Source organism: Chrysemys picta, chromosome 16, assembly GCF_011386835.1.
Source record: "Chrysemys picta bellii isolate R12L10 chromosome 16, ASM1138683v2, whole genome shotgun sequence".
Taxonomy (NCBI): domain Eukaryota; kingdom Metazoa; phylum Chordata; order Testudines; family Emydidae; genus Chrysemys; species Chrysemys picta.
Window position 1 is genome coordinate 3,318,314 of NC_088806.1, and position 27,197 is coordinate 3,345,510.

The 27,197-nt window shown below is 57.9% G+C and overlaps 1 protein-coding gene across 1 annotated transcript; it reads left to right on the top strand.

Moving 5' to 3' along the window:
* Positions 1 to 4,384: 4,384 nt before the first annotated feature.
* GUCY2D (guanylate cyclase 2D, retinal) lies at positions 4,385 to 27,143 on the top strand. Its single transcript, XM_065570368.1, has 19 exons — positions 4,385 to 5,241; positions 6,625 to 6,926; positions 7,508 to 7,862; positions 12,107 to 12,191; positions 12,723 to 12,819; positions 13,306 to 13,413; positions 17,706 to 17,786; positions 18,013 to 18,189; positions 19,919 to 20,075; positions 20,225 to 20,374; positions 20,691 to 20,839; positions 21,235 to 21,398; positions 21,742 to 21,934; positions 22,439 to 22,613; positions 23,235 to 23,333; positions 23,523 to 23,617; positions 23,881 to 23,966; positions 24,278 to 24,398; positions 25,279 to 27,143. The coding sequence occupies exons 1-18, from the start codon at positions 4,533 to 4,535 to the stop codon at positions 24,357 to 24,359; spliced, it is 3,264 nt and encodes a 1,087-aa protein (XP_065426440.1). The 5' UTR covers positions 4,385 to 4,532; the 3' UTR covers positions 24,360 to 24,398; positions 25,279 to 27,143.
* The last annotated feature ends 54 nt before the right edge of the window (positions 27,144 to 27,197 follow it).

Consider the following 27,197-nt stretch of genomic DNA (forward strand, 5'->3'; position numbering starts at 1 on the left):
TCTCTCTTTCGTACTTTGTTCCCCTCTGGTGGGAACCAGCTCACCAGGTCACCGGGGTCCTCTCTCCTCAGCCCTTTGTCCTCCCGCTGGCCAGAACCAGCTGACTGCCAAACTGGGGAGGGCCTCTTAGTCACCAGTTGTGAGTGTTCCCCATCTCCACGCCGTTGTCTGGGGATCCCAGCTGCTAGGCGAGGTCACACCTGGTCCTCTGCAACAACAAACCCTCTCCCACCACCTTGTTACACATGCAGCACAAGGGGAAACTGAGGCGTTCACACACTATTCACATAAAACACTACAAAAATCCCCAACTTCCTCACATCTCTCCCCCCTTCGAGACTGAACCGAGCAGGGTCACTCCAGCTAGTGACCTGGGGAAGGTCAGGCCCCCCCATCTCCGGGATAATGCATCAGCTATAACATCTGCACTCCTCTTAACATGGACCACCCCCATATGAACATCCTGGCAGATCAGACTCCACCGTAGGAGTTTGGCATTGGCCCCTTTCATTCAGTGCAGCCACATCAGGGCAAGTGGTCAGGGGCAAGTGGTCAGTGTACACCATAAAGAGCCACCCAAATAGATCTGGCTGCAGCTTTTTAAGAGCCCATCCCAGGGCCAGGCATTCCTTCTCTATGGCTGCATAGTTCTGCTCCCGGGAGGAGCAGCTTCTTGCTCAGGTACCCAATGGGGTGTCTTTCCCCCTTCGCATTGGCTTGCGTCAGCACCGCACCCAGCCCCGTGTCTGAGGTGTGTCGGTGAACATCCTAAAGGGGTTTGTCCAAGTCTGGGTTTACCAGCCCCAGCCCCTGGGTGAGAGCCTCCTTCAGCGCACAGAGCAACCCGCTGGCACAGCTCGGTCCAGACCACCTCATCTGGCTTGTCCAACTTACTGATCTTCGTAATGGGAGCGAAAGTGGGGTACAAACCTTCATTGGTACCCTGCCATCCCATTAGAGACCTGTGTCTTGGTTTGAGGAATGGGCCAATCTCTGGTTGCCTACACCTTGGCTGCCTCTGGCTTTAGGCAGTTGCTTTCCACCTTGTGGCCCAGGTACGACTCTTCTGCCACCCTCATCTTACCCTTTCCGGCCTCTATCATCCTATCCAGGGGAAAGGATTGGACCCAGACTAGGAAGGTGTCTAGTCTGTGAAAGAAGCTTATTGGAACATCTCTGAGGATGAGATTTACTTGCATTTAGTTTCCTATTGTATTAGGCTTAGACTTGCATGTTTTTGTTTTATTTTGTTTGGTAATTTACTTTGTTCTGTCTGTTATTACTTGGAACCACTTAAATCCTACTTGTTATACTTAATAAAATCACTTTTGCTTATTAATTGACCCAGGGTAAGCAATTAATTCCTGGGGGAGCAAACAGCTGTGCATATCTCTCTATCAGTGTTATAGAGGATGGAAAATTTATGAGTGTACCCTGTATAAGCTTTATAAAGAGTAAAACTGATTTATTTGGGATTTGGATCCCATTGGGAACTGGGTATCTGGGTGCTAGAGACAGGAGCACTTTCTAAGCCATTTTCTGTTAAGTCTGCAGCTTTTGGGGGATGTGGTTCAGATCTGGGTCTGTGTTTGTAGCAGGCTGGTGTGTATGGCTCAAGAAGGCAGGGTACTGAAGTCCCAAGCTGGCAGGGAAAATGGGCTCATCACATCAGGTGGCAGTCCCAAGGGGGTCTCTGTGACCCAACCCATCACACCATCTCCAATTGACCTGCCTCCTCCTGGAACCGTGGGCACCAGAACTGGGCACAGGATTCCAGCAGCGGTCACACCAGGAACAGAAGCATGCTGGATCCTTGGCAATTTGTCAACATCCGTCTTGAATGGTGGATGCTGGGAAACACGGAGCCTTGAGGGAGATTTGAACCCCTGTCCCCAAAGACAGAGGTGACACATGGGGGGGGGCACGTGGGGGCCTTTCCTAGGGTAATGGCACCAGAACGAATGGGGCTAAACAGGCCAGGGATTAGTGGAGGCCAGAGAGCAGAAGGTTTCTACCCACCGGAGATGGGAGGGTCTGGACCAGCCTCCCATGAGATGCTGTGGGGGCCAAATGGCTTAATTCATTTTGCAAAAGAGCTAGAGAAATATCTGAGGGGGGTTGAATGAGGGGGTTGCTGGTGAAGATCGGGGGCAGGGCTTGCCAACCTCTGGGACCCCCATTCTCCTCCTGGTTTAGGTCTCATGTTCTAATGCTCATGCTTCAGGGCCTCAGCCGGTCAGCTGCAAGGGTCAAGAAGGGTACCCATCCTGGTGTCTCCTGGTGCTGTTCATGCATCTGTGTGCTTGCTTCCTCTGAGGCAGCAGCACTTGGACACAGCCTAGATGGGACACGAGGCATGGTTCGGAGAATCCTCATGCCAGCAGCCTGGCTGGTGGGTCTTGCTCACAGGTTCAGGATCCAGCCAATCACCTGATTTGGGCTGGGAAGGAATTTCCCCCCTGGGTCAGAGTGGCAGGGACCATGTGGGTGTGTGGTTACGCCTTCCTCTGTAGCATAGGGCGCTGATACCCCGTGGGGCTCATCTGGGCATGTCTCACATAGTCAGTTCCCTGCTGTGGCAGGGCCTTGGGCACAGAGGACACCTTGGTCTCACCTGTTCTCGGCCAGTTGAGTCACCTGAGGGCTGGGATACCGTGGTTTAATGTCAGAGGTTGGGTGTGTTAGTTAGTTAGTGCTATGCAGGAGGTTACCCTAGACAATCATATGGTTTCCTCCAGCCTCATACTCACAGTGCCAGGGGAGTGCACCCCCTGCTGAGCCCTCCACCCTGCTCCCTGCAGCCTAGCACTCCCTAGTGCCACCCTGGGGCCAGCCCTGTCTGCCAGGGGAGAGTGCCCCACTCCCTGCAGCCCAGCACCCCCTACTGCCCCCGCCCCGCTCCCTGCAACCCAGCACCCCCTGCTGAGCCCCCTGCCCCGCTCCCTGCAGCACAGCACCCCCTAGTGCTGCCCTGGGGCCAGCCCTGCCTGCCAGGGGAGAGCACCCCCTGCTGAGCCCCTGCCCTTCTCCCTGGCTCTCTTCCCTGCTTCGGCCGAGAGCTGACTGAGGACCAAGGTCACCACTGACCTCCCCCGGTGACCCATCCATTCCCTCCATCCTTCCCCACCTTGCCCGTGGCTTCTTCCCCCCCCCGCCAGCCCATCCACGTGGGGCAGGCGACATGCAGGCTGGGGCTGCCAGAGATGAGCTCACACGTGGCTGCCTGGGCCATTGGGCTGCTTCACACCTAATGCGACCGGGCAGCTGGGGCCAAAGGGTTAATCCCAGTTTAGTTCATCTGGGGGATTAGGATTGGGGGGGAGGGGAGTGGGCAGGTTTATGGAAGTGCCGGGCGGCACGTGTCGCCGTCATTTGGCTAATACCAGCCGAGGCTGATGAGATCAGGTGGATTTAGGCCAGGACAGCTGTCCTCGCCCGCCGTGACCCTTCGCCTTGGCCTGCCGTGGAAACGTGCCATGCAAGGCCCCATGCATGTGGGGCGGGAGGGATGGGGGGATGGGGTTGCCTGCTGTCAAGGCAAGGGACGCCTCTTTGAAGGTCATGGTGGGCTGGTACAGGCTGTGGGACCTGCGCGCTGGAAAGATGGTTGCCATTGTTAGCATTATGGCCACCTCTGGTGGCCATATTGCCAGCAGGTCGGGAATATAGCTGCTGTTATTCACAAATATGGCCGCCGTTGTTAAGAGTATGTCTACAGTACACAATATGGCCGCTGTTGTTAGCAACATGTTAGGAGGGCTGGCCATAAATGACGCAACATGCTTTTCTGGTGATTTTCAAGAGCCACCCACCCCTTGTAACGCTTTGCGATGCTGAAACAAACCTGCAAAAGTCAGGACCCACCCACTAAATGTTGTGTCATTTATGCACAGTCCCTTGGGGATTGGCCACCAAAGTTAAGAATATGGCCACCATTGTTAGCAATATGGCTGCCATTCATGACAATATGGCTGGTGGCCACTGTTGTTAATAATATGGCTACCTTTGTTGGCAATACAGCTGCTGTGGTTGGTGCTGTGGTCACTGTTGACATCAAGATGGTCTCCATCAGCCGTAAGATGGGTGGTCCTAGCTGCAAGAAGTCCACTACTGGAAGTAGGGTGGTTGCCACTGGCAACAAGAGGACTGCCCCTGGCAGTAAGATGGGTAGCAAGACAGTACAGTACACCTCACTCCCCTCCCAGAGCTGGGGAAAGAACCCAGGAGTCCTGGCTCCCAGCCCCCCCACTCTAAACACTAGTCCCCACTCCCCTCCCAGAGCCGGGGAGAGAACCCAGGAGTCTTGGCTCCCAGCTCCCCCACTTTCTGTCTCTCATTCTGACACCTGTCTCCTCTCTCTTCCAGGTGCACTGTTCCCCGTAGCTCCGGCGGCAGCGACCTCTCCTCCCGTGATGTCGGGCGCAGTGACTGGACCCTTTTCCACCCGAGCCTCCAGGGCCTGGCCCCCGAGGGGCTAAAGAGCCCGGTGCCCTCTCCCCACATTGTGGCCGCCCCCCCGGCTCCCTTGAGCCATGCCTCCCGCCTGGTTTGGCTTCCACAGGTTCCTGCTGCGCCTCTCCAACCACCCCAGGTGGGGACGACGGCGGCCCCAGGCTCCCCTGCTCTGGCTCCTGCTCCTGGGCTGGCCCGCCTGGGTCCAGCCGGCCACCTTCAAGGTGGGGGTGATGGGGCCCTGGACCTGTGACCCCATCTTCGCCCAGGCCTTGCCCGAGGTGGCTGCCCAGCTGGCCATTGGGCGGCTCAACAGAGACCCCACCATGAACCAGGGCTACTGGTTTGACTACATGCTGCTGAACGAGGAGTGCCAGACCAGCCAGGTGCTGGTGGCCTTGGTCAACGCCGAGCGTTACGCCTCGGGCTTCGTGGGGCCACTCAACCCAGGGGCCTGCGGGGCGGCCGGGCTGCTGGGCCGGGCCTGGAACAAGCCTGTCTTCTCCTGGGCCTGCCTGAACGGGGACGCCGAGGTGGAGCGGTGGGGCACCTTTGCCCGGCCCCTGCCCCGGGCCTCGTCCGTCCTCTACGCTGTCCTCAAGTTCTTCCGCTGGGCCCACGTGGCTGTGGTCACCTCCCGGCAGGACCTGTGGGTGGAGGTGGGGCAGGGCCTGGCCAGCTCCCTGCGTGAGTTTGGCTTGCCCGTGGGCGTGGTGACCACCATGGAGCCCGGGGCTGATGGGGCTCGGAATGCCCTGCGGAAGGTGCAGAGGGCCGATAATGTCAGAGGTACGCTGGCAGGGGAGGGGCAGGACTCCTGGGATCTCTACCTGGCTCTGGGAGGGGTGTGGGGTCTAGTGGTTAGAGCAGAGGAGCCAGGATTCCTGGGTCAGGAATGGCTGGGAGCTGAAACTGGACAAATTCAGACAAGAACTAAGGGGGCCACGTTGTCCTGGGAGGGGGATCAGCTGTTGGGAACGGGCCCCCAGGGAGGGAGCATGCCCCATCACTGGGAGACTTTCAAGGCTAAGGGGACACGCTGGCTGAGCTGGAAGCTGCGGGTTCAACAGTGGGAGGGCTCAGTGAGGTCTCCTGGGCTCTGGCCAGTCCTGCTGGCCCTCTGGCCTGGAGATGTGTAAATTTACCAGGGGCTGGGTGCCTAGGTAGAGAGAGAAGATGGATGTGGGTGTAGGGGGATGGACGTACAGAGAAATGCAGGGGCGATAGATAGATAAATTCATAAGAACGTTTGTATGGGGGTGGGTGGATAGAGAGGCATGGGGAGGGATGGATAGAGAATGGAGTGTGTGGAGATGGATGCACGGACAGACAGAGAGGTGTGTGGGGGGATGGATGGATGGATGGATGGATGGATGGATGGACAGACCGAGAGGCGTGTGTGGGAATGGATGGATGGACAGATGGAGAGGCATGGGGGGATGGTTGGATGGGCAGATGGAGAGGTGTGTGTGTTGGGTGGATGGATGGGGCCTGTGGGGGATGGATGGATACATGGAGAGGTTTGTGTGGGGGGTAGATGGATGGATGAACAGACGGAGAGGTGTGTGGGGGATGGATGGATGGACAGACGGAGAGGCATGTGGGGTGGATGGATGGATGGGGCCTGTGGGAGATGGATGGACACATGGAGAGGTGTGGGGGGAATGTATGGATGGACAGACGGAGAGATGTGCGGGGGATGGATGGATGGGCAGATGGAGAGGCACATGGGGTGGATGGATGGACACATAGAATCATAGAATATCCGGGTTGGAAGGGACCTCAGGAGAGGTCATGGAGACATGGACACATGGAGAGGTGTGTGGGGGATGGATGGATGGACAGATGGAGAGGTGTGTGGGGTGGATGAATGCATGGGGCCTGTGGGGCATGGATGGACACATGGAGAGGTGTGTGGGGATGGATGGAGAGACAGAGGCATGGGGGGAATAGAGGAGTGTGTGGGGATGGGTGGTCAGAGGACCCTGTGGGGTGATGGGTGGAATCCCGATGTCTTGGTGCAAGGGGAAGCCTGATCCCAAGCTGAGGAGGGCTGGGGGCCAGCCCCACCCACCGCTCTCACTTGGGTGCTTTTCAGCCTTCCGTTGTGTCTTCCTCCCCTCCCCTTCCGCCTGATGTCCCCTTGTCCCCCATGCCCTCCGCTCCCCACAGTGGTGGTGATGTGCATGCACTCGGTGCTGCTGGGTGGGGAGGAGCAGCGCCTCCTGTTGGAGAAGGCCGAGGACCTGCGCATGACGGACGGCACCTTCGTCTTCATCCCTTACGATGCGCTGATGTACAGCCTGCCCTACCGCCGGACTCCCTACCCTGTACTGGGTAACAACACCAAGCTGCGGCTGGCCTACGACGCCGTGCTCACCGTCACAATCGATGCCCCTGAGCGCGGCTTCCGCGAGGCTTTCCAGGACGCCCAGCAGGCGCATGAGCTGCCGGCTCACCTGGACCCCACGCAGGTGGGCACCAGACACAGAGGGCACAGGCCATAGGGTGCTGGGCGTGACCCTGGGATGGGCGGAGAGGTAGGGGGTCTTGGGACCATGGCCAATGTGGAGGTGGGAGGGTTGAGACAATGGAGGCACAAGATGGCTATGGTCTTGAGCCAATGAGAAGAGGGGAGGATAGGGATACAGTAGGTGCACAGCTGAGGCCAATGGCAAGACAGAAAGAGATGGCTGTGGCCAATGCAGAGTCGGAAGGTGCACACGGGTGGCCAATGGGGAGGTGAGATGGAGGTGCCCAGCCATGGCCATTGGGGAGGTGGGATGGAGGGGCACAGGGGTGGCCAATGGGGAGGTGGAATGGAGGTGCACACGTGGCCAATGGGGAAACAGCAGGAAAATGAAAGCAGGAAAGTTGGCTGATGTGCAGCCGTGGCCAATAGGGAGGTAGAAAGGAGTGGCGTGGCTAATGCGGAGTCAACTGGCGCCCAGCTGTGGCCAATGAGGATACAGCACTGTTGGGATGCTGGAGGGTGTGTGCCAAGACCTACAACCTGCCCTCGCTCCCCCTGACCCCGCTCCCCCTCTGGCCCCAGGTGCACCCGCTCTTCGGCACCATCTACAACTCCATCTACTACCTGGCCAAGGCGGTGGAGCGCACTCGTCAGGCCAGCCGCTGGGTGATGGGCTCCAGCATCGCCGAGCATGCCCGGGACTTCCAACTGGATGGCTTCTGCCAGCCGCTGGCGGCCGACGAGGACGGCGACCCCATGGTGAGCTACATCATCCTTGACACAGATGGCAAAGGCAACCGTCTCTGGCCCACCTACAGCGTGGCCACGGGGCCCGAGGGGCTGCGCTACATGGGGCACACCATCCACTGGCCCCACAGTGCCAGCCCCAGCTCCGACTCGAGCTGCTGGTTCGACCCAACGTCCGTCTGTTCCGGGGGTGAGCGCTCGCTGTCTGGCCATCTATCTTCCGGCCTCCCGATGTGTTCCTCCCCGTACGCATCTGGTCTGTCTTTCTGTCTAGTCGGATATCCACCCCCGTGCATGCCCACCTATCTGTCTGTCTGTCCAGCCATCTGTCCACACATGCACCCATCCATCTGTCTGTCCAGCCATCTGTCCTGACGCGCACCCATCCACCCCTCCATCCATCCCTGCATGCACCTATCCGCCCATCCGTCCATCCTCATGCGCACCCATCCACCCATCCGTTTATCCATCCCCACCTGCGCCCATCTGCCCGTCCTTCCATCATCCATCCCCACATGCACCCATCCGCCCGTCCGTCTATCCATCCATCTCTACGTGCATCAATCCATCCAGCCATCCATTCCCACGGGCCCCCATCCACCCGTCTGTTCATCCATCCCCATGTGCACCCATCCACCTGTCCTTCCAGCCATTTGTCCCCACGTGCACCCATCCGCCCTGCCATCCATCCCCACATGCATGCATCCACCCATCCATCTATCCATCCATCCCCACGTGCACCCATCCACCTGTCCGTCTATCCATCTGTCCCCACGTGCACTCGCCCGTCCGTGTATCTATCCATTCCTACGCATGCCACCCCCTTGTCCATCCAGCCATTCATTACCTCATTCATCTATCTGCCTGTCCGTCCATCCATCCATCCCCACGAGCACCCCTCTGGTCATCCATACAACCATCCATCCCTATGCACCCATCCACCTGTCCGTCTTTCCATCTGTCCCCACACACACCAGTCTGCCCATCTGCCCTGCCATCCATCCCCACTCGCACCCATCCACCCATCCGTCCAGCTATCTGTCCCCACGCAAACCCATACGCCCGTCCGTCCAGCCATCTGTCCACATGTGCACCTGGCCACTCATTGGTCCAGCCATCTGTCAACACACGCAACTGTCCGCCTGTCCGTCCAACCATCCATTCCCACGTGCACCAACCCACCTGTCCGTCCAGCCAATCTTCCCTACATGCACCCTTCCACCTGTGCATCTAGCTATCCGTCCCCACACGCACCTGTCTGCCCGTCTATCAAGCCATCCGTTCTGAGGCACACCCGCCCGCCCGTCCAGCAATCCGTTCTGATGCACACCCGTCCATCTGTCCAGCTGTCCATTCCCATGCGCATCCATCCGCCCATCTGTCCATCCAGCCATTCGTCCCCACGCATGCCCATTTGTCCAGCCATCCATCCCCACGCACCCCCTTCTGCCTGTCCGTCTATCTGTCCATCCCCATGTGCACTCATCTGCCCATCTGTCCAGCTATCCATCCCCATGTGCACCCATCCACCTGTCCATCTATCCATCTATCCCCGTTCATCTATCTATCCGTTCTTACGTGCACCACCCCCTCATCCATTCAGCCATCCGTACCCACACGCACCAACCTACCTGTCCGTCCAGCCATCTGTCCCCACCTGCCCCCTTCCACCTGTTCGTTCAGCCATCTGTCCCCATGAACCCTGTAATGATGCTCGCTTTGGTGGGACCCAACTGAGAGTACCAATTCAGGACAAATCACTTAAAGCAGGGCAGTTACAGTCCAAGCAATTCCCTTAGACACTCCAGTTTCCCAGTATCACCACCAGTGCCACTCGTTATAGGGATGAATGGTTATGAAAACCAATACCCTAGTAAAAGAAAAAGATTCTCCTGATCCCAAAGGACCAAGCCCCAGGTCAATATACAAGTCAGATCTTACCCACAAATCACGGTGTTGCCAGTTCTTTAGAATCTAAAATCTAAAGGTTTATTCATAAAAGGAAAAAGATATAGATGAGAGCTAGAATTGGTTAAATGGAATCGATTACATACAGTAATGGCAAAGTTCTTGGCTCAGGCTTGTAGCAGTGATGGAATAAGCTGCAGGTTCAAATCAAGTCTCTGGAGTCCATCCACAGCTGGGATGGGTCATTCAGTCCTTTGTTCAGAGCTTCAGTTTGTAGCAAAGTCCCTCCAGAGGTAAGAAGCAGGATTGAAGACAAGATGGAGGAGATGCAGCAGCCTTTTATATCCTCTGTCCTGTGGACGATCACAGCAGCAAGATGGAGCCTGGAGTCACATGGGCAAGTCACATGTCCATGCATGACTCAGTTTGCAGGCGGACGCCATTGTTTACATGTTAGTTTGAATGTTCCCAGGAAAGCTCAGATGTGGATTGGTGTCTCCCAAAGTCCATTGTCAGTTAAGTGTTTCTTGATTGGGCACTTACTGAGAATAGTCCTTTCTCAAGAAGCTGACCAAATGTTTCACTGAGGCTACTTAGAATCAAAACACATTGATATACAAGTACATAGCCAATATTCATAACTTCAACTACAAAAATGCTACACACATACAGATAGCATAATCATAATCAGCAAATTATAACCTTTCCATAGACACCTTACACGACAACCTTTGTACAATATTTGCTGCAAATATATAACAGTGGTTGCAACAATGATCTATATGGTCACAGGTTATATCAATAATGTCACACGTCCCCTTCTGCCCGTTCATCCAATCGTCTGTCCCCACATGCACCCGTACGCCCATCCATTCCCACGGGCACCCATGAGCCTGTCCGTCCAGCCATCTGTCACCATGCGCCCCCACCCACCTACCCATCTGTCCAGCCATCTGTCTGTCCCCATGCGCACCCATCTGTCCATCTTTCCAGCCATCTGTCTGTCTCCAGCCATCTGTCTGTCTGTCCAGCCATCTGTCCCCATGTGCGCCCATCCCCCATCTGTCCAGCCATCTGTCTCCATGTGCATCTTCCCAACCACCTCTGCACCCACCTGTCCTTTTAGCCATCCATTCTCAAGTGCATCCACCCATCCATCTGTCCATCCATCCCTCTGCATGCACACCCATCCACCCATCCACCCGTCTATCTTCACACACATCCAACTGTCCATCCACCCATCCCCACACACAGCCACCCATCCATCCTCATGTATACCCACCCACCCGTCTTTCCGTCCATCCACCCGTCTATCCATCTATCCCCATGTGCATTCACCCGACAACCTCCCATCCATCTCCCGTGCACCCACCCGTCCATCCACCTCCCTCCCCACATGCACTCTCCAGTCTGTTTGTCCATCCATCCCTCCATCCATCCCTCTGCATGCACACCCATCCATCCATGCATCCATCTGTCCATCCATCCATCCCCATGCACCCCCCATCTGTCTGTCCACCCATCCATCATCCATCTGTCCCATGCACATCTACCCATCTGTTCATCCATCCACCCATCCCCACATGCACCCACCTATCTGTCCATCCATTCACTCACTCACTCACCCATCCATCCGTCTGTCCCGCCCTCCCCACACCCACCCATCTGTCTGTCCCTCTACCCACCTCTCCGTCCAATCACGCATCCCCACGCATTTCCACCCATTTCCATACACGCATCAAACTGTCTGTCTCTGTCCAATTCCTGTTCATGGCAAAGGACTTTATTGGTGGCAATGTTGAATCCTGGCACTTCCTGTTGTGGACTTGTTAATACATTGGAGCCCATATTGGATCCTGGCATTTCCTGCTGTGCACTAAGAATGCAATGGACTAGCTATTTTAGTTTGAGCTGACCTTTATTGGCTGGGCACAGAGCCCCCTCCCCTGTGTGTCATAGACCCTATACTGCTCCTATTCCTGGAGATTTCCTTTGGTTGGAGCCTGTGTTTTTGGAGCAGGTTACTCTGCACCAGCCGGGAATTCCTCAGCTGGTCATGGATTTGCCCAGTTTGATGCCTGACAGTTGCCCTGGGACGTCCTTGCTCGGGTCTGGAGCTTTAATTATCCCATGACCACTTGAGCATGTGGCCAATAGTCAGAGAATCCCCTTCCCCTGCCTTCCTTCCATCCGTGGGGTGGTGGGGAGTGATGGGGTGTCCTTTTGGGACAGAGGAGGGGAAAGAAGAGGAGTTCTGCTGAGGGGAAAGGGGGAAAGAGGAGGGGTCCGTATGGGTGAGATTGAAGGAGACGAGGAGAATACTTTTGGGGGTCTTGGAACTGGGAAAAAAAGGGGGCTGAGACACAGGAAACCCCTTGTAGGGGATCGCGGGGGACAGGAGAAATGGGGGCATCCCTGTGTGGGTTTCAGGGGGAGAGGGAGGGCTGATCCTGAGTGGGGGTGGGGGAACTGGAGTCTCTCCCGCCTTCCATTGCTAACCCCGCCCCTGCTCTCTCTCCCCTGTAGGGGTGGACCCCAGCTTCATCCTGCTCCTGTTCATCCTGGTTTCCAGCTTGATTGTTGGGGGAACGATTCTTGCTTACTACATCAGGTGAGTGCTGGGAGCAGCTCGCCCGGCAGAGCTGGAGTGGGCAACTTCCTGCTATGGACTAATAGTGTCATTGATGGCCATGTTGGACCCTGGCCCATCCCATTGTGGGATCATGGCTGTGCTGGTGGCCATGTTGGATCCAGCCCATCCTGCCATGGTCTGATGACTTAATTGGTAGCCATATTGGATCCTTGTTGCTTATCACTAACTATGGGCTAACGACCGTATTGACAACTGTGCAGTCTCCTGGCTTTTCTTGGGACTGACAGGCAGAGGTTGCTCGGGGGAGGCCCCACATTCATGCCTGCTGCCCTACTAGCTCCATAGACTCCCCCTTTTAATTAATCCTGGGGGGGGGTCGTCTGGTGTTTCCGTGCCCCAGTGCCCAGCACGGAAGGTAGCCTAAGTGAGGTCCCCCCATTTCCCAAGGTGGGCTCCCCCCATCCTTTCCCAGCAGTCTGGGGGAAGGTGCAATGCCCCCCCACACTTCGGGGCTTGCTCCCCATGTCTCTGTATTTCCACACCCTGCAGGCGCCGGATCCTGCACGCCCAGCTGATGAAGGGGCCCAACAAGATCATTCTGACCATGGATGACTTGACCTTCATCCACACCCAGAGCAGCAACAAAGTAAGATGAAGAGCAGGGGGGCAAAGGACGGTGGGGGGGAACCGGCAGGAGCCATCCAGGGTGATGTGTGGGGCAGAGCTGGGGAAGTGGGTCTTAGGAAGGGGTTCAGGATGGTGGGGTGAAGTGGAAGGAGGTTGACGAGGAGGGTTGGATGTCAGGTTGGACAGCCGTGGTGGGGTAGAGAGGCTGGGGGTATCAGACTTGCTTCCTGGGGTCACAGACATGCTTCAGGGTCAGGGACATTGGACAGTGGTGCCCCCAGGGTCAGAGGGAGAGACTCCCTCAGGACTGGGGGCCTGGGGTCAGAGATGCCAACTGGGGGTCATGCTCCCTGAAGGGGTTCACAGGGGCACACCCTAGAGGTCAGGGGTCAGAGATGCCAATGGGAGTTCATTGGGTGGAAGGGATCTGGGGTCAGAGGTTGGAGGTCAGAGCCCCCCTCCACCCCTAGAGCCAGCCTAATGCTCTGCCCCCTTGTCCTGGCAGAAGATGGACGACAGCCGCACCAGCCTGGCGGGGAAGAGCGTCTCCGACATGAGGAGCTTCAAGAGCCTGGCAGCTGCCCCCGACAACACCAACGTGGCTGTTGCTGAGGTAACCTTCTCCCAGACCCCCGGCACCCCCTCTCCAGTGCCCTCTCCCTCTGTGCTGGCTCTAGGACACAGACCCCCCCACCGGGCAAATACCCCCTGGATGCTTCCCCCAGGTCACAGACCCCCCACTGGGTAAATACTCCTGGGCACTGACCCCAGGGCACAGACCTCTCCACTGGGTAAATACCCCCTGGGCACTGCCCCCAGGGCACAGATCCCCCACCGGGTAAATATCCCCTGGGCACTGACCCCAGGGCACAGACCCCCCAGCAGGTAAATATCCCCTGGGCACTGCCCCCAGGGCACAGACCCCCCAGCAGGTAAATGCCCCCTGGGCACTGCCCCCAGGGCACAGACCCCTCCACTGGGTAAATACCCCCTGGGCACTGCCCCCAGGGCACAGACCCCCCACCGGGTAAATATCCCCTGGGCACTGCCCCTGTGTGCCCTCACCAGGTCAATACTCCCTGAGCACTTCCCCCAGGTGTCCCCACCAGGTAAATACCCCTTGGGGACTGCCCCCTGGGTGCCCCTACCAGGTAAATACCCCCAGGCATTGTCCCTCACTGGGTAAATACCCCAGGACACCCAGGTAAATACCCCTTCCTGGGTAAATACCCCCTGGGTAAGTATCCGCCTGGGCTTCACTCCCTCCATGCCTCTCGGGGATGGCTCTGCCCACTGCCCCTGGCCATGCAAGCCCCTCTGGCACATCTGTGCTTCCCACCCCCCAGCTGCCATCCTCCCAGTGCATCTCCACTGCCTCCCAGTGCCCTGCTGGCATGCGAACTCTCCCCCCAGTGCCAGCCTCCCCATCCTTTACCCAGCCCAACGGGATCCCCCCTTGCTCCTCCACCTCCACCCCCTTCCCCTGCCCCACCAGCATTCAGGGAACCCCCTGCCCGTGCTTCTCTCTCCCCCCCACCCTGCCAGGCACGTGATTGACAGCTGCTTCCTGCCATCCCTAGGGAGATGAGAAGCAAAAATGCAACAGCCACGTCCCCTTCCTCCTCCTTTTGTTTAACAACCAAGGGCTAGTGGCAGCCGTGCAGGTAAGCGGCCAAAGGCTCCAGGTGCTGCCTTTGGGCTCCCGCGTCCTCCCCCTTGGCTTCTTCCCTTCCTCCCCCGGGTTTTGCTCCTTTCCCAAGGACAGGAGGGAAAGCAGCGGCTATGGCACCTGTTAGCTGCCCCCCATTCCCCACCGCCTGGAGTTGAGTCGGTAATGCCACCACTGGGCCTGGGTCCAATTCCCTCATTGGCCGCATTGCCTGCCCATTGGATCCACCTGTCACGGGCAGGGGGGACTCCCCGTTCCCAGGGGAGTGTATTTTGATCTTTTTTAATGGCGCAAAAAGCAAGAATTTCTCCCCACGATGCACACAGCACACAGTAGAGGACACCATGGGGAAGGGGGAGTGTTTCTTACTATTGGTGTTACGGGGCCAGTTACTGCTCACCGGGGTCCTGTCATGCTGGGCGTTGCCCAGACCCCAATTGAGGTCCGGGCCCTGTCGTGCCAGGTGCTGCCCGGACCCAGACCCAGATCTGGGCCCTGTCATGCCAGGCGCTCCCTGGATCCTGACCGAGATCTGGGCCCATCATGCCAGGCACTGCCTGGACCCAGACCCAGATCAGGGCCCTGTTGGGCCAGGCGGTGCCCGGATCCCAACCCAGATCTGGGCTGTGATCCTCCCATAATGATCTCCACTCCAGGAGCTCACACCACCAACATTGCAACCCTCATGAGCCCACATTCAGCAGCTATTGACCCATCAGCCAGTGGGGTCTCCTTAATGCTGATTCAATTTCCTCTCGCTAGGCAGCAGCATTTGGGCAGGGAGTGACAATGTGGAGTTTCTCCCCCCCGCACCTCCAGGAGCTGAACTTTTAGCCTCCGGCAAATCTCTCAGAGATTTCCCAGCTCCGAGGTGGGAATAGTGGGATTCCCAGCCACAATTCCCCATGGGGGACTCTCTGAACACTGGGGGTGACTCCTTGCTTCCCACTAGTGGCCAGTCCGGTGATGGCAATGGGTGAATTTCTGACTGCCGCTGTCCAAATTGCCCTGCTCCTTCCATGCCAAGTGCCAGGTTTTTATATAAGCCTCAAATCAACCCCATGTGGTATCCTTGGCAGAAAAACCCCGTGGGAAGAGGACACCCCATCCTGTTTTGCAGCTCCAGGAGAAAGTTCCCAGGGTTGGAGGCTAGATGTGTTCGACTGCCTGCATGTGACACAATTTCTCCCTGTGCTGAGCCCAACGACCCGTTACTTAGCCATAAAGAATGGGAGGGTTTTGAAACCCTGCAATGACACCCCCCCCCCACTGGGGCCCATGATCCTTGAACCCTGGCTCTAACATTTTGGGTTTTCTTACCATTGGCATCGAAGTTTGGCACCATCGGCCATTTGAATTTTTTTATGTTTGAATAGGGGGTATGTTGTGTGGTTGTGCTTTGATACAGTTGTTTGTTTGTTTAGAGAAAAAGGTTGAAAGAATGGAGTGAGAGAACTTAAAGTTTAAAAAAAAATCAACTTTTTTTTTCAAAATGGCCGACGGCGCCAAACTTCGACACAGGGGATAGAGGGCAGGATATAAGCCCTAAATGGGACGTGGAAACCTGTCAGAAATACATGGTGATGAATGCTATTAAGCCATATACTACTGACCACCCTCCCCTCCCCCCGCCTCCGAAAGCAGCTCTGGTCTTTTGGGTCCTGAGGCCCTGATCCTATCAATGGATCTGCCCCACGCAGGATTGGTGTTTTCTGCTCCGATTCTGGCCACACTTCCATCTGAGTGGGACTTTCAAAGCTGAGTCCATGCCAAAGTGCTCTGGTGAATCGGGGAGTTTTGAATCGAGCTGGTCAGAAATTGATTTTCTGTCTTGCAATTTTACTTTTTTGAGACTTTTTTTGGGGGGGGGAAATCCAACAAAATTTATTTTTGGGGAGGGGGGACATTTTGAACCTTCAAAATTTCAGAATTTTAGGGTCTTTTTGTGCGAAACCCAATTCTGAAATAGATTTTGCTTCCGCTGGAAGTCTCTTATCGCAAGGAATTCCAACATTTTGTTCAGCTCAATCTGAATTTTTCCATGGTTGATTTGAATTCTCGTTGACTATCGAGTAATGAAAAGTCATTTCACAATGGAAAAAACCCACCCAAACGTTGCACTCCCAAATCAGACGTTTTTCAACCTTTTGGAACTCCCCTCCCCCCCTCGCCCCTTCCCCAAATTTTTGAACGAAATTTTGTCAGAATTGATGCCAAAAATTTTGGTGTGGCCCAAACGGCGTCTGCCAATGGGAACCATTTTTGTTGAGAATTTTCCTACCGCCTCTACTCGGAGGAGATCAACAAAGGCCTGTGAAATGAGGGGATGTGAGAGGGAAACCTTAGCCTGGTGCAAACCTTGGCCCCCCCCATGAATCATAGCCCCTGTAGCAACTGGTGGGACGGTGCCATAGCTGGCTGAGTGGCTGCCCGTTCACACCGGGTTTGTTCTCTTTCTGGCTGGGGTGGGAAATCGTGGGCCTGGCTTTCCCTAGCCAAGGCTGAAGGCATGAGGCCACAGCTGCAGGATACAGCGATTTTGATGGTGGATCTTAGCCAGCTGGGAGGGGCAACTAGCAACTCAACCCCCTTCTGCCATCCCCATCTCCAGCCCAAGCCCCCCGGGTCAGGTGCCATCTCTGCTCGGAGGTGGAGGGGGTGGGGTTGAAAAAGTAGGATGCATTTTTTAAAGCTTTGGCACTAACCAATGAGTAGCCTTGTGCCTGGTGGTTAGAAGGGGAATGGCTGGGAGTTATGACTCCTGGGTTCTCTCCCCGGCTCTGGGAGGGGAGTGGGGTCTGGTGGGTTAGAGTGGGGGAAGCTGGGAGCCAGGACTCCTAGGTGTTCTCCCCGGCTCTGGGAGGGGAGTGGGGTCTGGTGGTTAGAATGGGGGGCCCAGAGCCTGATGCAGTGAGGGATAAAGAACCAAAGACCTGGTGCTGAAAATGCAGTGGGCAGCTCCCCTTCCCACCCCCATGCTTGCAGCATCTCTGCTGTCTTCTCCCCACCATTGGGAAGACCAGCTTTCCCTGCCCTACCACTGGATGCCCCTGGAGGCCACGCTGGTGCCAGCCGGGTGGCGTGAGATGGGGCAGGGTGTTGCTGGCTTCTAAACCTGCTATTGTTTGTCACAAATCTGGCTGGTTCTGATCCCTGCCCTGGTGTGGCTGGCTGCGGGAATCCGCCACTCGCCTGGCTCTGGGCTTACTGGACTGCCCTTCTGTCTCATCCCCTAGGGCGACTGGGTTTGGCTGAAGAAGTTCCCGGGGGAAAAGCACACAGAGATCAAGCCGGCCACCAAAACCAGCTTCTGCAAGGTGAGTGAGAACGGCAGTGAACATGTCACCGTAATGGCAGCTCTGAGACACAGGGAGCATTCCCCTGCCTGGCCACTGGGTGTCACTGCTGCTCCGGGGGGCTGCGATAGACCCTGTGCATTCCCCTGCCTGGCCACTGGGTGTCACTGCTGCTCCGGGGGGCTGTGATAGACCCTGTGCATTCCCCTCCCTGGCCATTGGCTTTCTCTGTCTCCCCTGCCTCCAGCTCCGGGACCTCAGGCATGAGAACGTGAACCTGTTCCTGGGGTTCTTCTATGACTGCGGGGTGTTTGCCATTGTCTCGGAGCACTGTTCCCGCGGCAGCCTGGAGGACCTCATCCGCAACGAGGACATGAAGCTCGACTGGATGTTCAAGTCCTCCCTGCTCATTGACCTCATCAAGGTACAGCCAGGAGGAAGGGGGCGGGACAGGGCTGGGATCCTGCCTTGGGGTCTGGGGCAGGAAGCGGGAATCAGGCCTGGTGGGGGAGGATACCGGAGTATCCACTGGTGAGTGAATTTAAGGACATGGGGTATCAGCTAGGAGAGATGCGCAAACAGGGGTGGGGGAAATAGATCCAGTTTCAGAGATCACCACCCAGAGGGGATCCTGTTCAGATGACAGATCTGCAGAGAGGCCTGGGAGATCCACTTTCAGGGATCACCAAGCTGGCCTGGATCCACTGATACGTGGCAGATCTGATGGGGTGGGCAGGGGAATCCAGTTGCATGAATTGCTGGCCAGGATCTGCTGTTCATTGGGCATGGGGTAGATTCACTTGCAAGATGGCTAGCCAGTGGGGATCCTGTGATGCCAAGTATCTGCTGGGAGCTCAGGGTTCCACTGCCGGAGATCAGCTGCCAAAGTGGATCCCGTCACACAGGGAAGGTCTGCTGGTAGGGTGGGGTCCAGCTGTGTTTGGAGGGGATCTATTTTCAGGTGACGCTGGCTGGAAGATTTCAGGGAGATCCATTTGAAGAGTGAGCCTGCTTCCGCTTCAGGAAGGGATCCCTCTCGCACAGAGTGCTAAGCAGAGGGGATCTGCTGGGATCTTGCAGGATCCTGGCAGAGGGAATCCATTCACATTCAGCCCCGGCTTCAGGAAGGGATCCTGATGCCCAAAGCACCAGGTGGAGGAGATCTGCTGGGAGGTCCATGGGAATCCATTCACAGAAGGGGAAGGGGATCTACCCCAGGGCTGGGAGGCTGGATAGGATCCACTCCCAGACTGTGCTCGTTGGTAGGGCTGGGGGATCCACTGGGCTAACCAACCACTGGCCAGAGAGGTCTACTCAGCGAGAGGATCAAAGGGATCCAGTGGATCGATCTTCTGGCTGGGGATCCACTGGTACAACACACTGACTGGGCAAGGATTCCAATGGATAGTTGAACTGATTGGAGTGGAGGAATCCACTAGATCAAAACAGGGTTAATCTGTGATCCACTGGCACAACACACTGGGAAAGATGTTAATTGGATAGATCAATTGGCATGGCCAGAGTGATCCACTGAATCATTCATGCAGCTGATTAGGGAAACCATTGGGATCTATTGGTTAAACACACTCAGGGAACCCAATCAGTAGATCTAGTGATGACAAGGATCTACTGGATCAGCCAGGTGCTGGTCAGGGACCCACTGGGATACACTGGCCAAAAAAACTGGTCAGGGGATCCACTGGATAGATCAACTGGCTGGGGCAGATGGATTTATCGGACCAATCTGGGGGCAGATTGGGCATCCAGTTGACCTACTGGTTCAATGCATCGATCAGAGAGGAAACCCACTGGACTAATTAATCGATCGAGCTGGTGGATCCACTGGATCACTTAGGCACCAGAGCCCAGTCACCCACAAAGAACATAAGATCCATTCAATCCTGGGTCAGCCAGAGGGATCCACTCACTTGACCTGGCATCAGGACCAGAGAGTCCCTGGGACCTACTGATCCAAATAAACTGAGGAGCAAACTCCCTGGTTTGGTTGGAGGGATCCACTGGATCTCCCACATGGTCAATCAGGGCTGTCACACAATCAGAACGGACCCCAGTGCTGTCGGCAGCCCTGGGGACCAGCCGCGGGTGGGGAAAGTTGTACTCATCCTCGTCTCTCTCCCTCCTCCCCCCTGCAGGGGATGAAGTACCTCCATCACCGGGACGTGGTCCATGGACGGCTGAAATCACGGAACTGCGTGGTGGATGGGCGCTTTGTGCTGAAGGTGACGGACCACGGCTACAATGAGCTCCTGGAGGCCCAGAAGATCCCACATGACCCACCCAGGCCTGAAGGTGATGCCCCGGGGAAGTGTCTGGGCAGGGGAAGGGGGCAGAGCTGGGGCCCATGTGGGTGGAGGGGGGCCAGGTTGGAGGGGTCATCATGTCCAGGGGAGGGGGGGGCTATAGGCGACTGAGCCAGCCCTTCTTGTTGTTGTCCCCAGAGCGGTTCTGGACGGCACCGGAGCTGCTGCGGGACCCGACGCTAGAGCGCAAGGGCACCTTCCGTGGGGACGTCTACAGCATCTCCATCATCATGCAGGAGGTGATCTGCCGCAGTGCCCCCTACTGCATGCTGGACATGCCGGCCGATGGTACGGGGGGAGGGACTGTGCCCCCATCTCTTCCAGCTCCTGCCTCCCTGCTCTGCCGGTGCCCCTCCCTCCCAACCTGCAGTCCCCTGCCAGCATAGCCCTGCAATCCCCAGCTCTGCCAGTGCCCCTCACTCCTGACCCGCAACCCCTGCTAGCCCAGCCCTGCCCCCCAGCTCTGCCGGTTCCCCTCATTCCCGACCTGCATCCCCCTGCCATCCAAGCTCCGGGCTGCCCCCGAGCTCCAGGTGGGCAGTAGGTGGAGGCAGAGCAGGGTGGCAGGCACCTGTGGTGACCATGGGTCTCCTCTCATTGGCAGAGATCATCCGGAAGGTGGAGAAGCCGCCCCCGCTGTGCCGTCCCTCGGTCTCGGTGGACCAGGCCCCGCTGGAGTGCATCCAGCTGATGAAGCAGTGCTGGAGCGAGCAGCCTGAGCGGCGGCCGACCATTGACCAGATCTTTGACCAGGTAGCGGGGTGGGTGGCCTGGTCCCATGGGGGATGGGGCACAGGGGATGAGCCAGCCCAGTAGGTTAGGGGCAGAAAGGAGGGTACCGGAGCTGGCCTTGCCCACCAGAAGCAGAGCTGATTGGGGCGGGGGGGAGCGTAGACACTTGAGCCAACAGGGAGCTAGGACGCTGGAAACAGGTGACATTTGGGTGCCAGCAATGTTGGAGCCAGTACCCAGGGGAGCAGGGATGCTGGAACCAGAGTTGATAGGGAATGGGGATGCTGGAGCAGGTGCCCAGAGAGGGAGCAGAGATGCTGGAGCCAATAGGAGGCGCCGGAGCCAGCAGTGATGGGGGAGCAGGGGCACTGGTGCCAGGTGGGAGCCGTCCCTCTCATGTCTCCCCCCCCCCGCAGTTCAAGAACATCAACAAAGGCCGGAAGACCAACATCATAGACTCCATGCTGCGCATGCTGGAGCAGTACTCCAGCAACCTGGAGGACCTGATCCGGGAGCGGACGGAGGAGCTGGAGATCGAGAAGCAGAAGACGGACAAGCTGCTCACCCAGATGTTGCCACCGTGAGTCCCAGCTTGGAGGGGAGGGAGCGTGGAGCCAGCCAGGCAGAGGGGTGGGGAACCCAGAGCCATACAGGACAGACTCATGAGGCCAATGCTGCCATGCTTGCAGGGCCTGTACACCAGCCAGCCCCCCAAGTGCTCCCAGAGGCTGGCCCGCACCCAACTGGACACTCCCTGAATCCCCAGGCTGGCGGTACCGAGAAACAATGCATGACGCGGCCACCAGGTTCTACCTGAGACTGGGGGCTGGGTGCGCAGGCTCTGGGGAGGTGGTGGGTGACCAGTGGGGGGGGGGGGGGGTCGGGGTCTATCCCAGCCCCGCTGATGCCCCCTGGTGATGCAGGTCGGTGGCACAGGCGCTGAAGATGGGGACTCCGGTGGAGCCTGAGTACTTCGAGGAGGTGACACTCTACTTCAGTGACATCGTGGGCTTCACCACCATCTCGGCCATGAGCGAGCCCATCGAGGTGGTGGACCTGCTCAATGACCTCTACACCCTCTTCGATGCCATCATCGGCTCCCACGATGTCTACAAGGTGCCCCCCCTGGCCTGTGTGGCAGGGCCTGGCCTGAGGGGGAGGCAGGGAATTGACACGGGGAAGATCTTGACATAGGGGAATGGGGGCCCCCGAGATGGGGGCAGTGGTTGGGGGGGGCAGGGGCCCTGACTTGGGGGTGGCCAAGATGGGGGGGCAGCCTGAGGGAGGTGGAGGTTGTGGGGGAACAGGGATCCAGAGTCCAGTCAGAGAAGGGGAGATCAGGGGGCCCCAGCATGGGGGTGGTAATTGGAGGCACCAGGGATTGGGGGCCCCCAAAATGGGGGGCAGTGGCTGGCAGCACAGGGGAGCAGGATCAGAGGGGCAAGGATGGGGGGCCCAGCCAGGGGCAGGTGGAGGTTGGGGGTGGGTTTTGGGGAGCCCAATACTGGGGGGGTGGGAGCAGAGATTTGGGGGACAGGGACAGGGGAGTTCGGGTGCTCCAGGGTGGAGTGCCCCACAGGGTGAGGACAGGGCTCCCCCTCTGACCTCGCCCCCCGGCAGGTGGAGACCATCGGAGATGCCTACATGGTGGCCTCAGGGCTGCCCCATCGGAACGGGAACCGGCACGCAGGCGAAATTGCCAACATGTCGCTGGACATCCTGAGCGCCGTCGGCTCCTTCCGCATGCGCCACATGCCCGACGTGCCCGTCCGCATCCGCATCGGCCTGCACTCCGGTATGGCACGGGCAGGAGGGACAGAGTGCCATGGCCATGCCCCCTCCCTGTGCCCCCTGAGCCTTGGCCACGTCCCCTCCTCCATGGCCACACCCCATCCTCCATGGACCTGCCCTATCTGCGTGCCTCCTCCCCAAGCCATGGCCACACTCCCTCTGTCTGCCTCCGCCACTTCATGATGGCTGTGCCGCTTATTTCTCTGCACCCCCAGGCCCCAGCTTGCCCCCATCTGGAGTTGAAGCATAATGGGGCCCTTCATTCCTGCCCAGGAACCCCTCCCTACCCCCACCCGTGGAGAGGTTTTGGTGTCAGAAGTGGGATCCCAGTACTTCCTCTGGGGTTTACTTGACTGAGTGGTGGTGGGGAATCAGGGCTGTAGAGCTTTGGTCTCCCCACAACCTCCCTGTTGGATTGGGACTGGCTGGGCCCCCCTAGAGTAATGGGGTTCAGAGATAACTCCCCACTGAGATGCAGGGGGCATCTCCCCTCATCAGAGCAATGGGTTCAGGCTCTCTGCAATCTCAGGCAGCATCGCTGGGTCAGTCACGCCCAGGCCAGCACCCTGTAGCCTGTCCATCCATCCATCCCACCGTAACCCATCTCCTGGCCTGTCTCCCCCAGGGCCCTGCGTGGCTGGTGTGGTAGGGCTCACCATGCCCCGGTACTGCCTCTTCGGGGACACCGTCAACACCGCCTCCCGCATGGAGTCCACCGGCCTGCGTGAGTCCCCCCCTCGTCCTCTGGCAGGGCCCAGGGCAGTGCTAGGGAGGGCGGGAGAGAATCTCCTGGGGTGGCATCCAAGGGTGTTTGTACGAGGGGGGCAGGGGATGTGTGGACAGAGCAGAGGGTGGGGATTTTGTTTGGGGATTAGGGATGCTCACCCCACACATGTCCCGGGTGCTTCCCCAGCTTACCGGATCCACGTGAACATCCGCACGGTCACCATCCTGCATTCGCTGAAGGAGGGATTCAAACTGGATGTTCGGGGCAAGACGGAGCTCAAGGTAACGGTGCCCCTCACTCCTGATCCGCAGCCCCTGCTAGCCCAGCCCTGGGCTCCCCCCAGCTCTGCCAGTGCCCCTCACTCCTGACCCGCAGCCCAACCCTGCCCCCCACCAGCTCTGCCAATGCCCCACACTCCCAACCCACAATCCCTGCTAGCCCAGCCCTGTGCCCCCCAGCTCTGTCAGTACCCCACACTCCCGACTCACAGCCCCCGCCACTCCAGCTCTGGGTTCACAGTCTCTCTCTCTTTGCTTTGCCGTAGGGCAAAGGCATAGAAGACACGTACTGGCTGGTGGGACGAGATGGATTCAACAAACCCATCCCCACGCCCCCCGACCTGCAGCCGGGGTAAGAGCCTCATGGGCCTGGAGCCCCCTCTGACCTCCCCGGGGGGATGGGAGGGGAAGGACAGGATGGGGTGGGTGGCCACCATCCATGCCCAGCCCTGAGGCCACCCTGAGAGGGGACCTGAGGGTAGAGGAGTGGGGCAGCCAGAGTCTTGAGGGAGATGGGAGGGGATGGCTGGAAAGAAATGAAGTGAGAGGAGGCTGGGAGCCAGGACTCCTGGGTTCTCTCCCTGGCTCTGGGAGGGGAGTGGGGGCTGGTGGTTAGAGCAGCGGGGGCTGGGAGCCAGGACTCACTCTGCCCCCCTCCTTCAGGGCAAGTAACCATGGTATCAGCCTGGATGAGATCCCCGCAGACCGTCGGAAGAAGCTGGAGAAAGCCCGGCAGAACAAGTAGTGAGGGAGGCCAGCGAATGGGAGGCCGGGCTGGGCGGAGGTAAGGCCAGGGCTGGGGAACAGGGGAGCTGCAATAAGGCTCTGAACTGCCCCGCCCATGGATAAAGTCACCCCCAGAAGCACCTCGGCAAGGCCAAGCCATGCTGGGAGCCAGAGGCACCTGCCATGCGCCTCCTGGCCGCACCGCCGGGAAGATGGGGCTACCCTGGGCTCCTCCCTCTTAGACACTCCATCTGTGGCAGCCGGCAGCTCTTAGCATCTCCTCTTTCCCCGGATGCAAATCCCTAACCCCCGACCCCCATCTCAGCCAGGTCTGGAAACCACAGGTCTATGCAAATGAACACTGCACTCATTTACATATTGATTAATATTCACCAGATTATTTGCATAACACCACCATATTGTTCCCCTTCACCTTCCCTCCGAATTCCCCCTCCAACAACCCCCCACCCCGCCCTTATCACAGAGCCCCCACCGGGAGCCCGGTTCTGTCCCCCATCCCATGGATCATAGAGACGGGGCTAGAATGCCTGAGACGGTAGCATGGCTCTCTCCATGAGCTGCTCTGCTTTATGGTTGTGCGTGGCCTACAGGTTGCCCCCTCCGAGGTCACCCCAATGCTCTATTCCAGTTAGAGTCCTCCTACTCTCCTTAACCATAGAGACGGGGCCCAGAGCAACCACCTACATAGAGCTACTCTGCCCACTCTACTGCCCATTGCCCTGGCCCAAGCTCTATGGCTGTGGGCGGGCCCAATGGTTACCCTAGGGCTCTATTGCATTTAGAGTCCTCCAGCTCTCCCTCGCCATAGAGATGTGGCCTAGAGTGCCTCCCCAATAAAAGCAGGATGGGGGCAGGGAGCTGGGGGAGACCAAGTGGCTCTGATGTGACTAATTCTTCCTCCCCTCCCCCCCATCCAGATCCATGGCCAACACCACCTAATGCTTCCCGGCAGTCCCTGTGGGCCTTTCTGCCATGGGGCAGACTCAAATTGCTCCCCCTCTTGCCCCCATCATGTCCTGTGGAAGGAAGATGGGCCGGACCGGGTGGCCAACTCGTGCCGGTCACCAGAAATGAACTCATCTTTTCATGCGCTGGTCCCACCTCCCTAGGTGCATTGTGGGACTGTGGCCCCGACCTAGGAATTGCTGTTCGCTTTGTAGCTGAAGATCCAGGTGCATTATGAGACTTCGGCCAACCTGGGATCTGCCGTTCACCTTCAACCAAGGACCCCAGGTGCATCATGGGACATCAGCTGACCTGGGAATTCATGTTCATTCCTGTAATGGGCAGCGTCCCCTGGGACCTGCTGTTCTCCTCCCTTTCTTCAGGGGTTCAGACTGTACCACTGTGAGGAGATGGGGATGGGTGGGTGATTTGTTCAGACCCTAATTGCTTTCTGCAGAGAACCCCGGACAGACAAGATGGGGGAATGGAGCGATGCCCCCATGGGGTTACCGCAGTTTGCCGGCTGAGTGCTGGGGGATTAGCTCCCTCTAGGGGCAGCGAGGGGAGCTCCCTCCCCGCTAACAGATGTTTGGGGGGGCTGGAGGTCCTGGGTTCAGTTCCCACCCATGGCTGTGTGGGCTGTATACACGTATCCAGCACTGTAATATTTGGTCTCCCATCTGGCCCCAGGGGGCAGGGCATGGGGCAGGGGCCTGTCCCCTCTAGGGGGCACTGGCTCCCATCTGGCCCCAAGTCAGGGACTGGCTGGCTCAGGGGGGCAGGGAATGGGGCAGGGGCCTCTCCCCTCTAGGGGGCACTGGCTCCCATCTGGCCCCAGGTCAGGGACTGGCTGGCTCAGGGGGGCAGGGAATGGGGCAGGGGCCTCTCCCCTCTAGGGGGCGCTGGCTCCCATCTGGCCCCAGGTCAGGGACTGGCTGGCTCAGGGGGGCAGGGAATGGGGCAGGGGCCTCTCCCCTCTAGGGGGCGCCGGCTCCCATCCGGCCCCAGGGCAGGGACTGGTTGGCTCAAGATGGGCGCAGGCAATTGAGTCAAGTGCGCTGGGATTGAATCCGTTTGGAGCCAGGGCTGGATCCACCCGGTAACACTGAAATCTACCGTCAACTCGTGGATTGAGTTTTCGTCACCAGCTTGGGTCCGGGCAGCGCTCCTCCACCTGCAGGGGGTTAACACCACAGACCTTGCTCCTGGACGTGCCCATCGGACCCACCCAGGATTGTCTCTTCATGCAACATGCAAACGGTGTCCAAGAGGAATGTGGGGGATCATTGCAGAGCAGCTCCCCTGGGGGACGTGGTCCCAGCTCCAACTGGACTTTTCTTTACCCACCTGGCTTTTCATGGTTTAAAAAATAAAATAAAAATCTCACGCACACACAGTACATCTGCATCATCATAGAATTGAATCATAGAAGATTAGGGTTGGAAGAGACCTCAGGAGGTCATCTAGTACAATCCGCTGCTCAAAGCAGGACCAACACCAACTAAATCATCCCAGCCAGGGCTTTGTCAAGCCAGGCCTTAAAAACCTCTAAGGATGGAGATTCCACCACTTCCCTAGGGAACCCATTCCAGTGCTTCACCACCCTCCTAGGGAAATAGTTTTTCCTAATATTCAACCTAGACCTCCCCCACTGCAACTTGAGACCATTGCTCCTTGTTCTGTCATCTGCCACCACTGAGAACAGTCTAGATCCATCCTCGTTGGAACCCCCCTTCAGTAGTTGAAGGCTGCTATCAAATCCCCCCTCATTCTTCTCTTCTGCAGACTAAAGAAGCCCAGTTCCCTCAGCCTCTCCTCGTAAGTTATGTGCCCCAGCCCCCTGATCATTTTCGTTGCCCTCTGCTGGACTCTCTCCAATTTGTCCACATCC

Bases quoted from the DNA above. Each gene is read 5' to 3' on its own strand.
- GUCY2D (XM_065570368.1), top strand. From the start codon at position 4,533: ATGCCTCCCGCCTGGTTTGGCTTCCACAGGTTCCTGCTGCGCCTCTCC. The intron at 12,192-12,722 runs GTGAGTGCTGGG...CACACCCTGCAG, and splicing joins ATTCTTGCTTACTACATCAG to GCGCCGGATCCTGCACGCCC. The intron at 20,076-20,224 runs GTGATGCCCCGG...TGTTGTCCCCAG, and splicing joins TGACCCACCCAGGCCTGAAG to AGCGGTTCTGGACGGCACCG.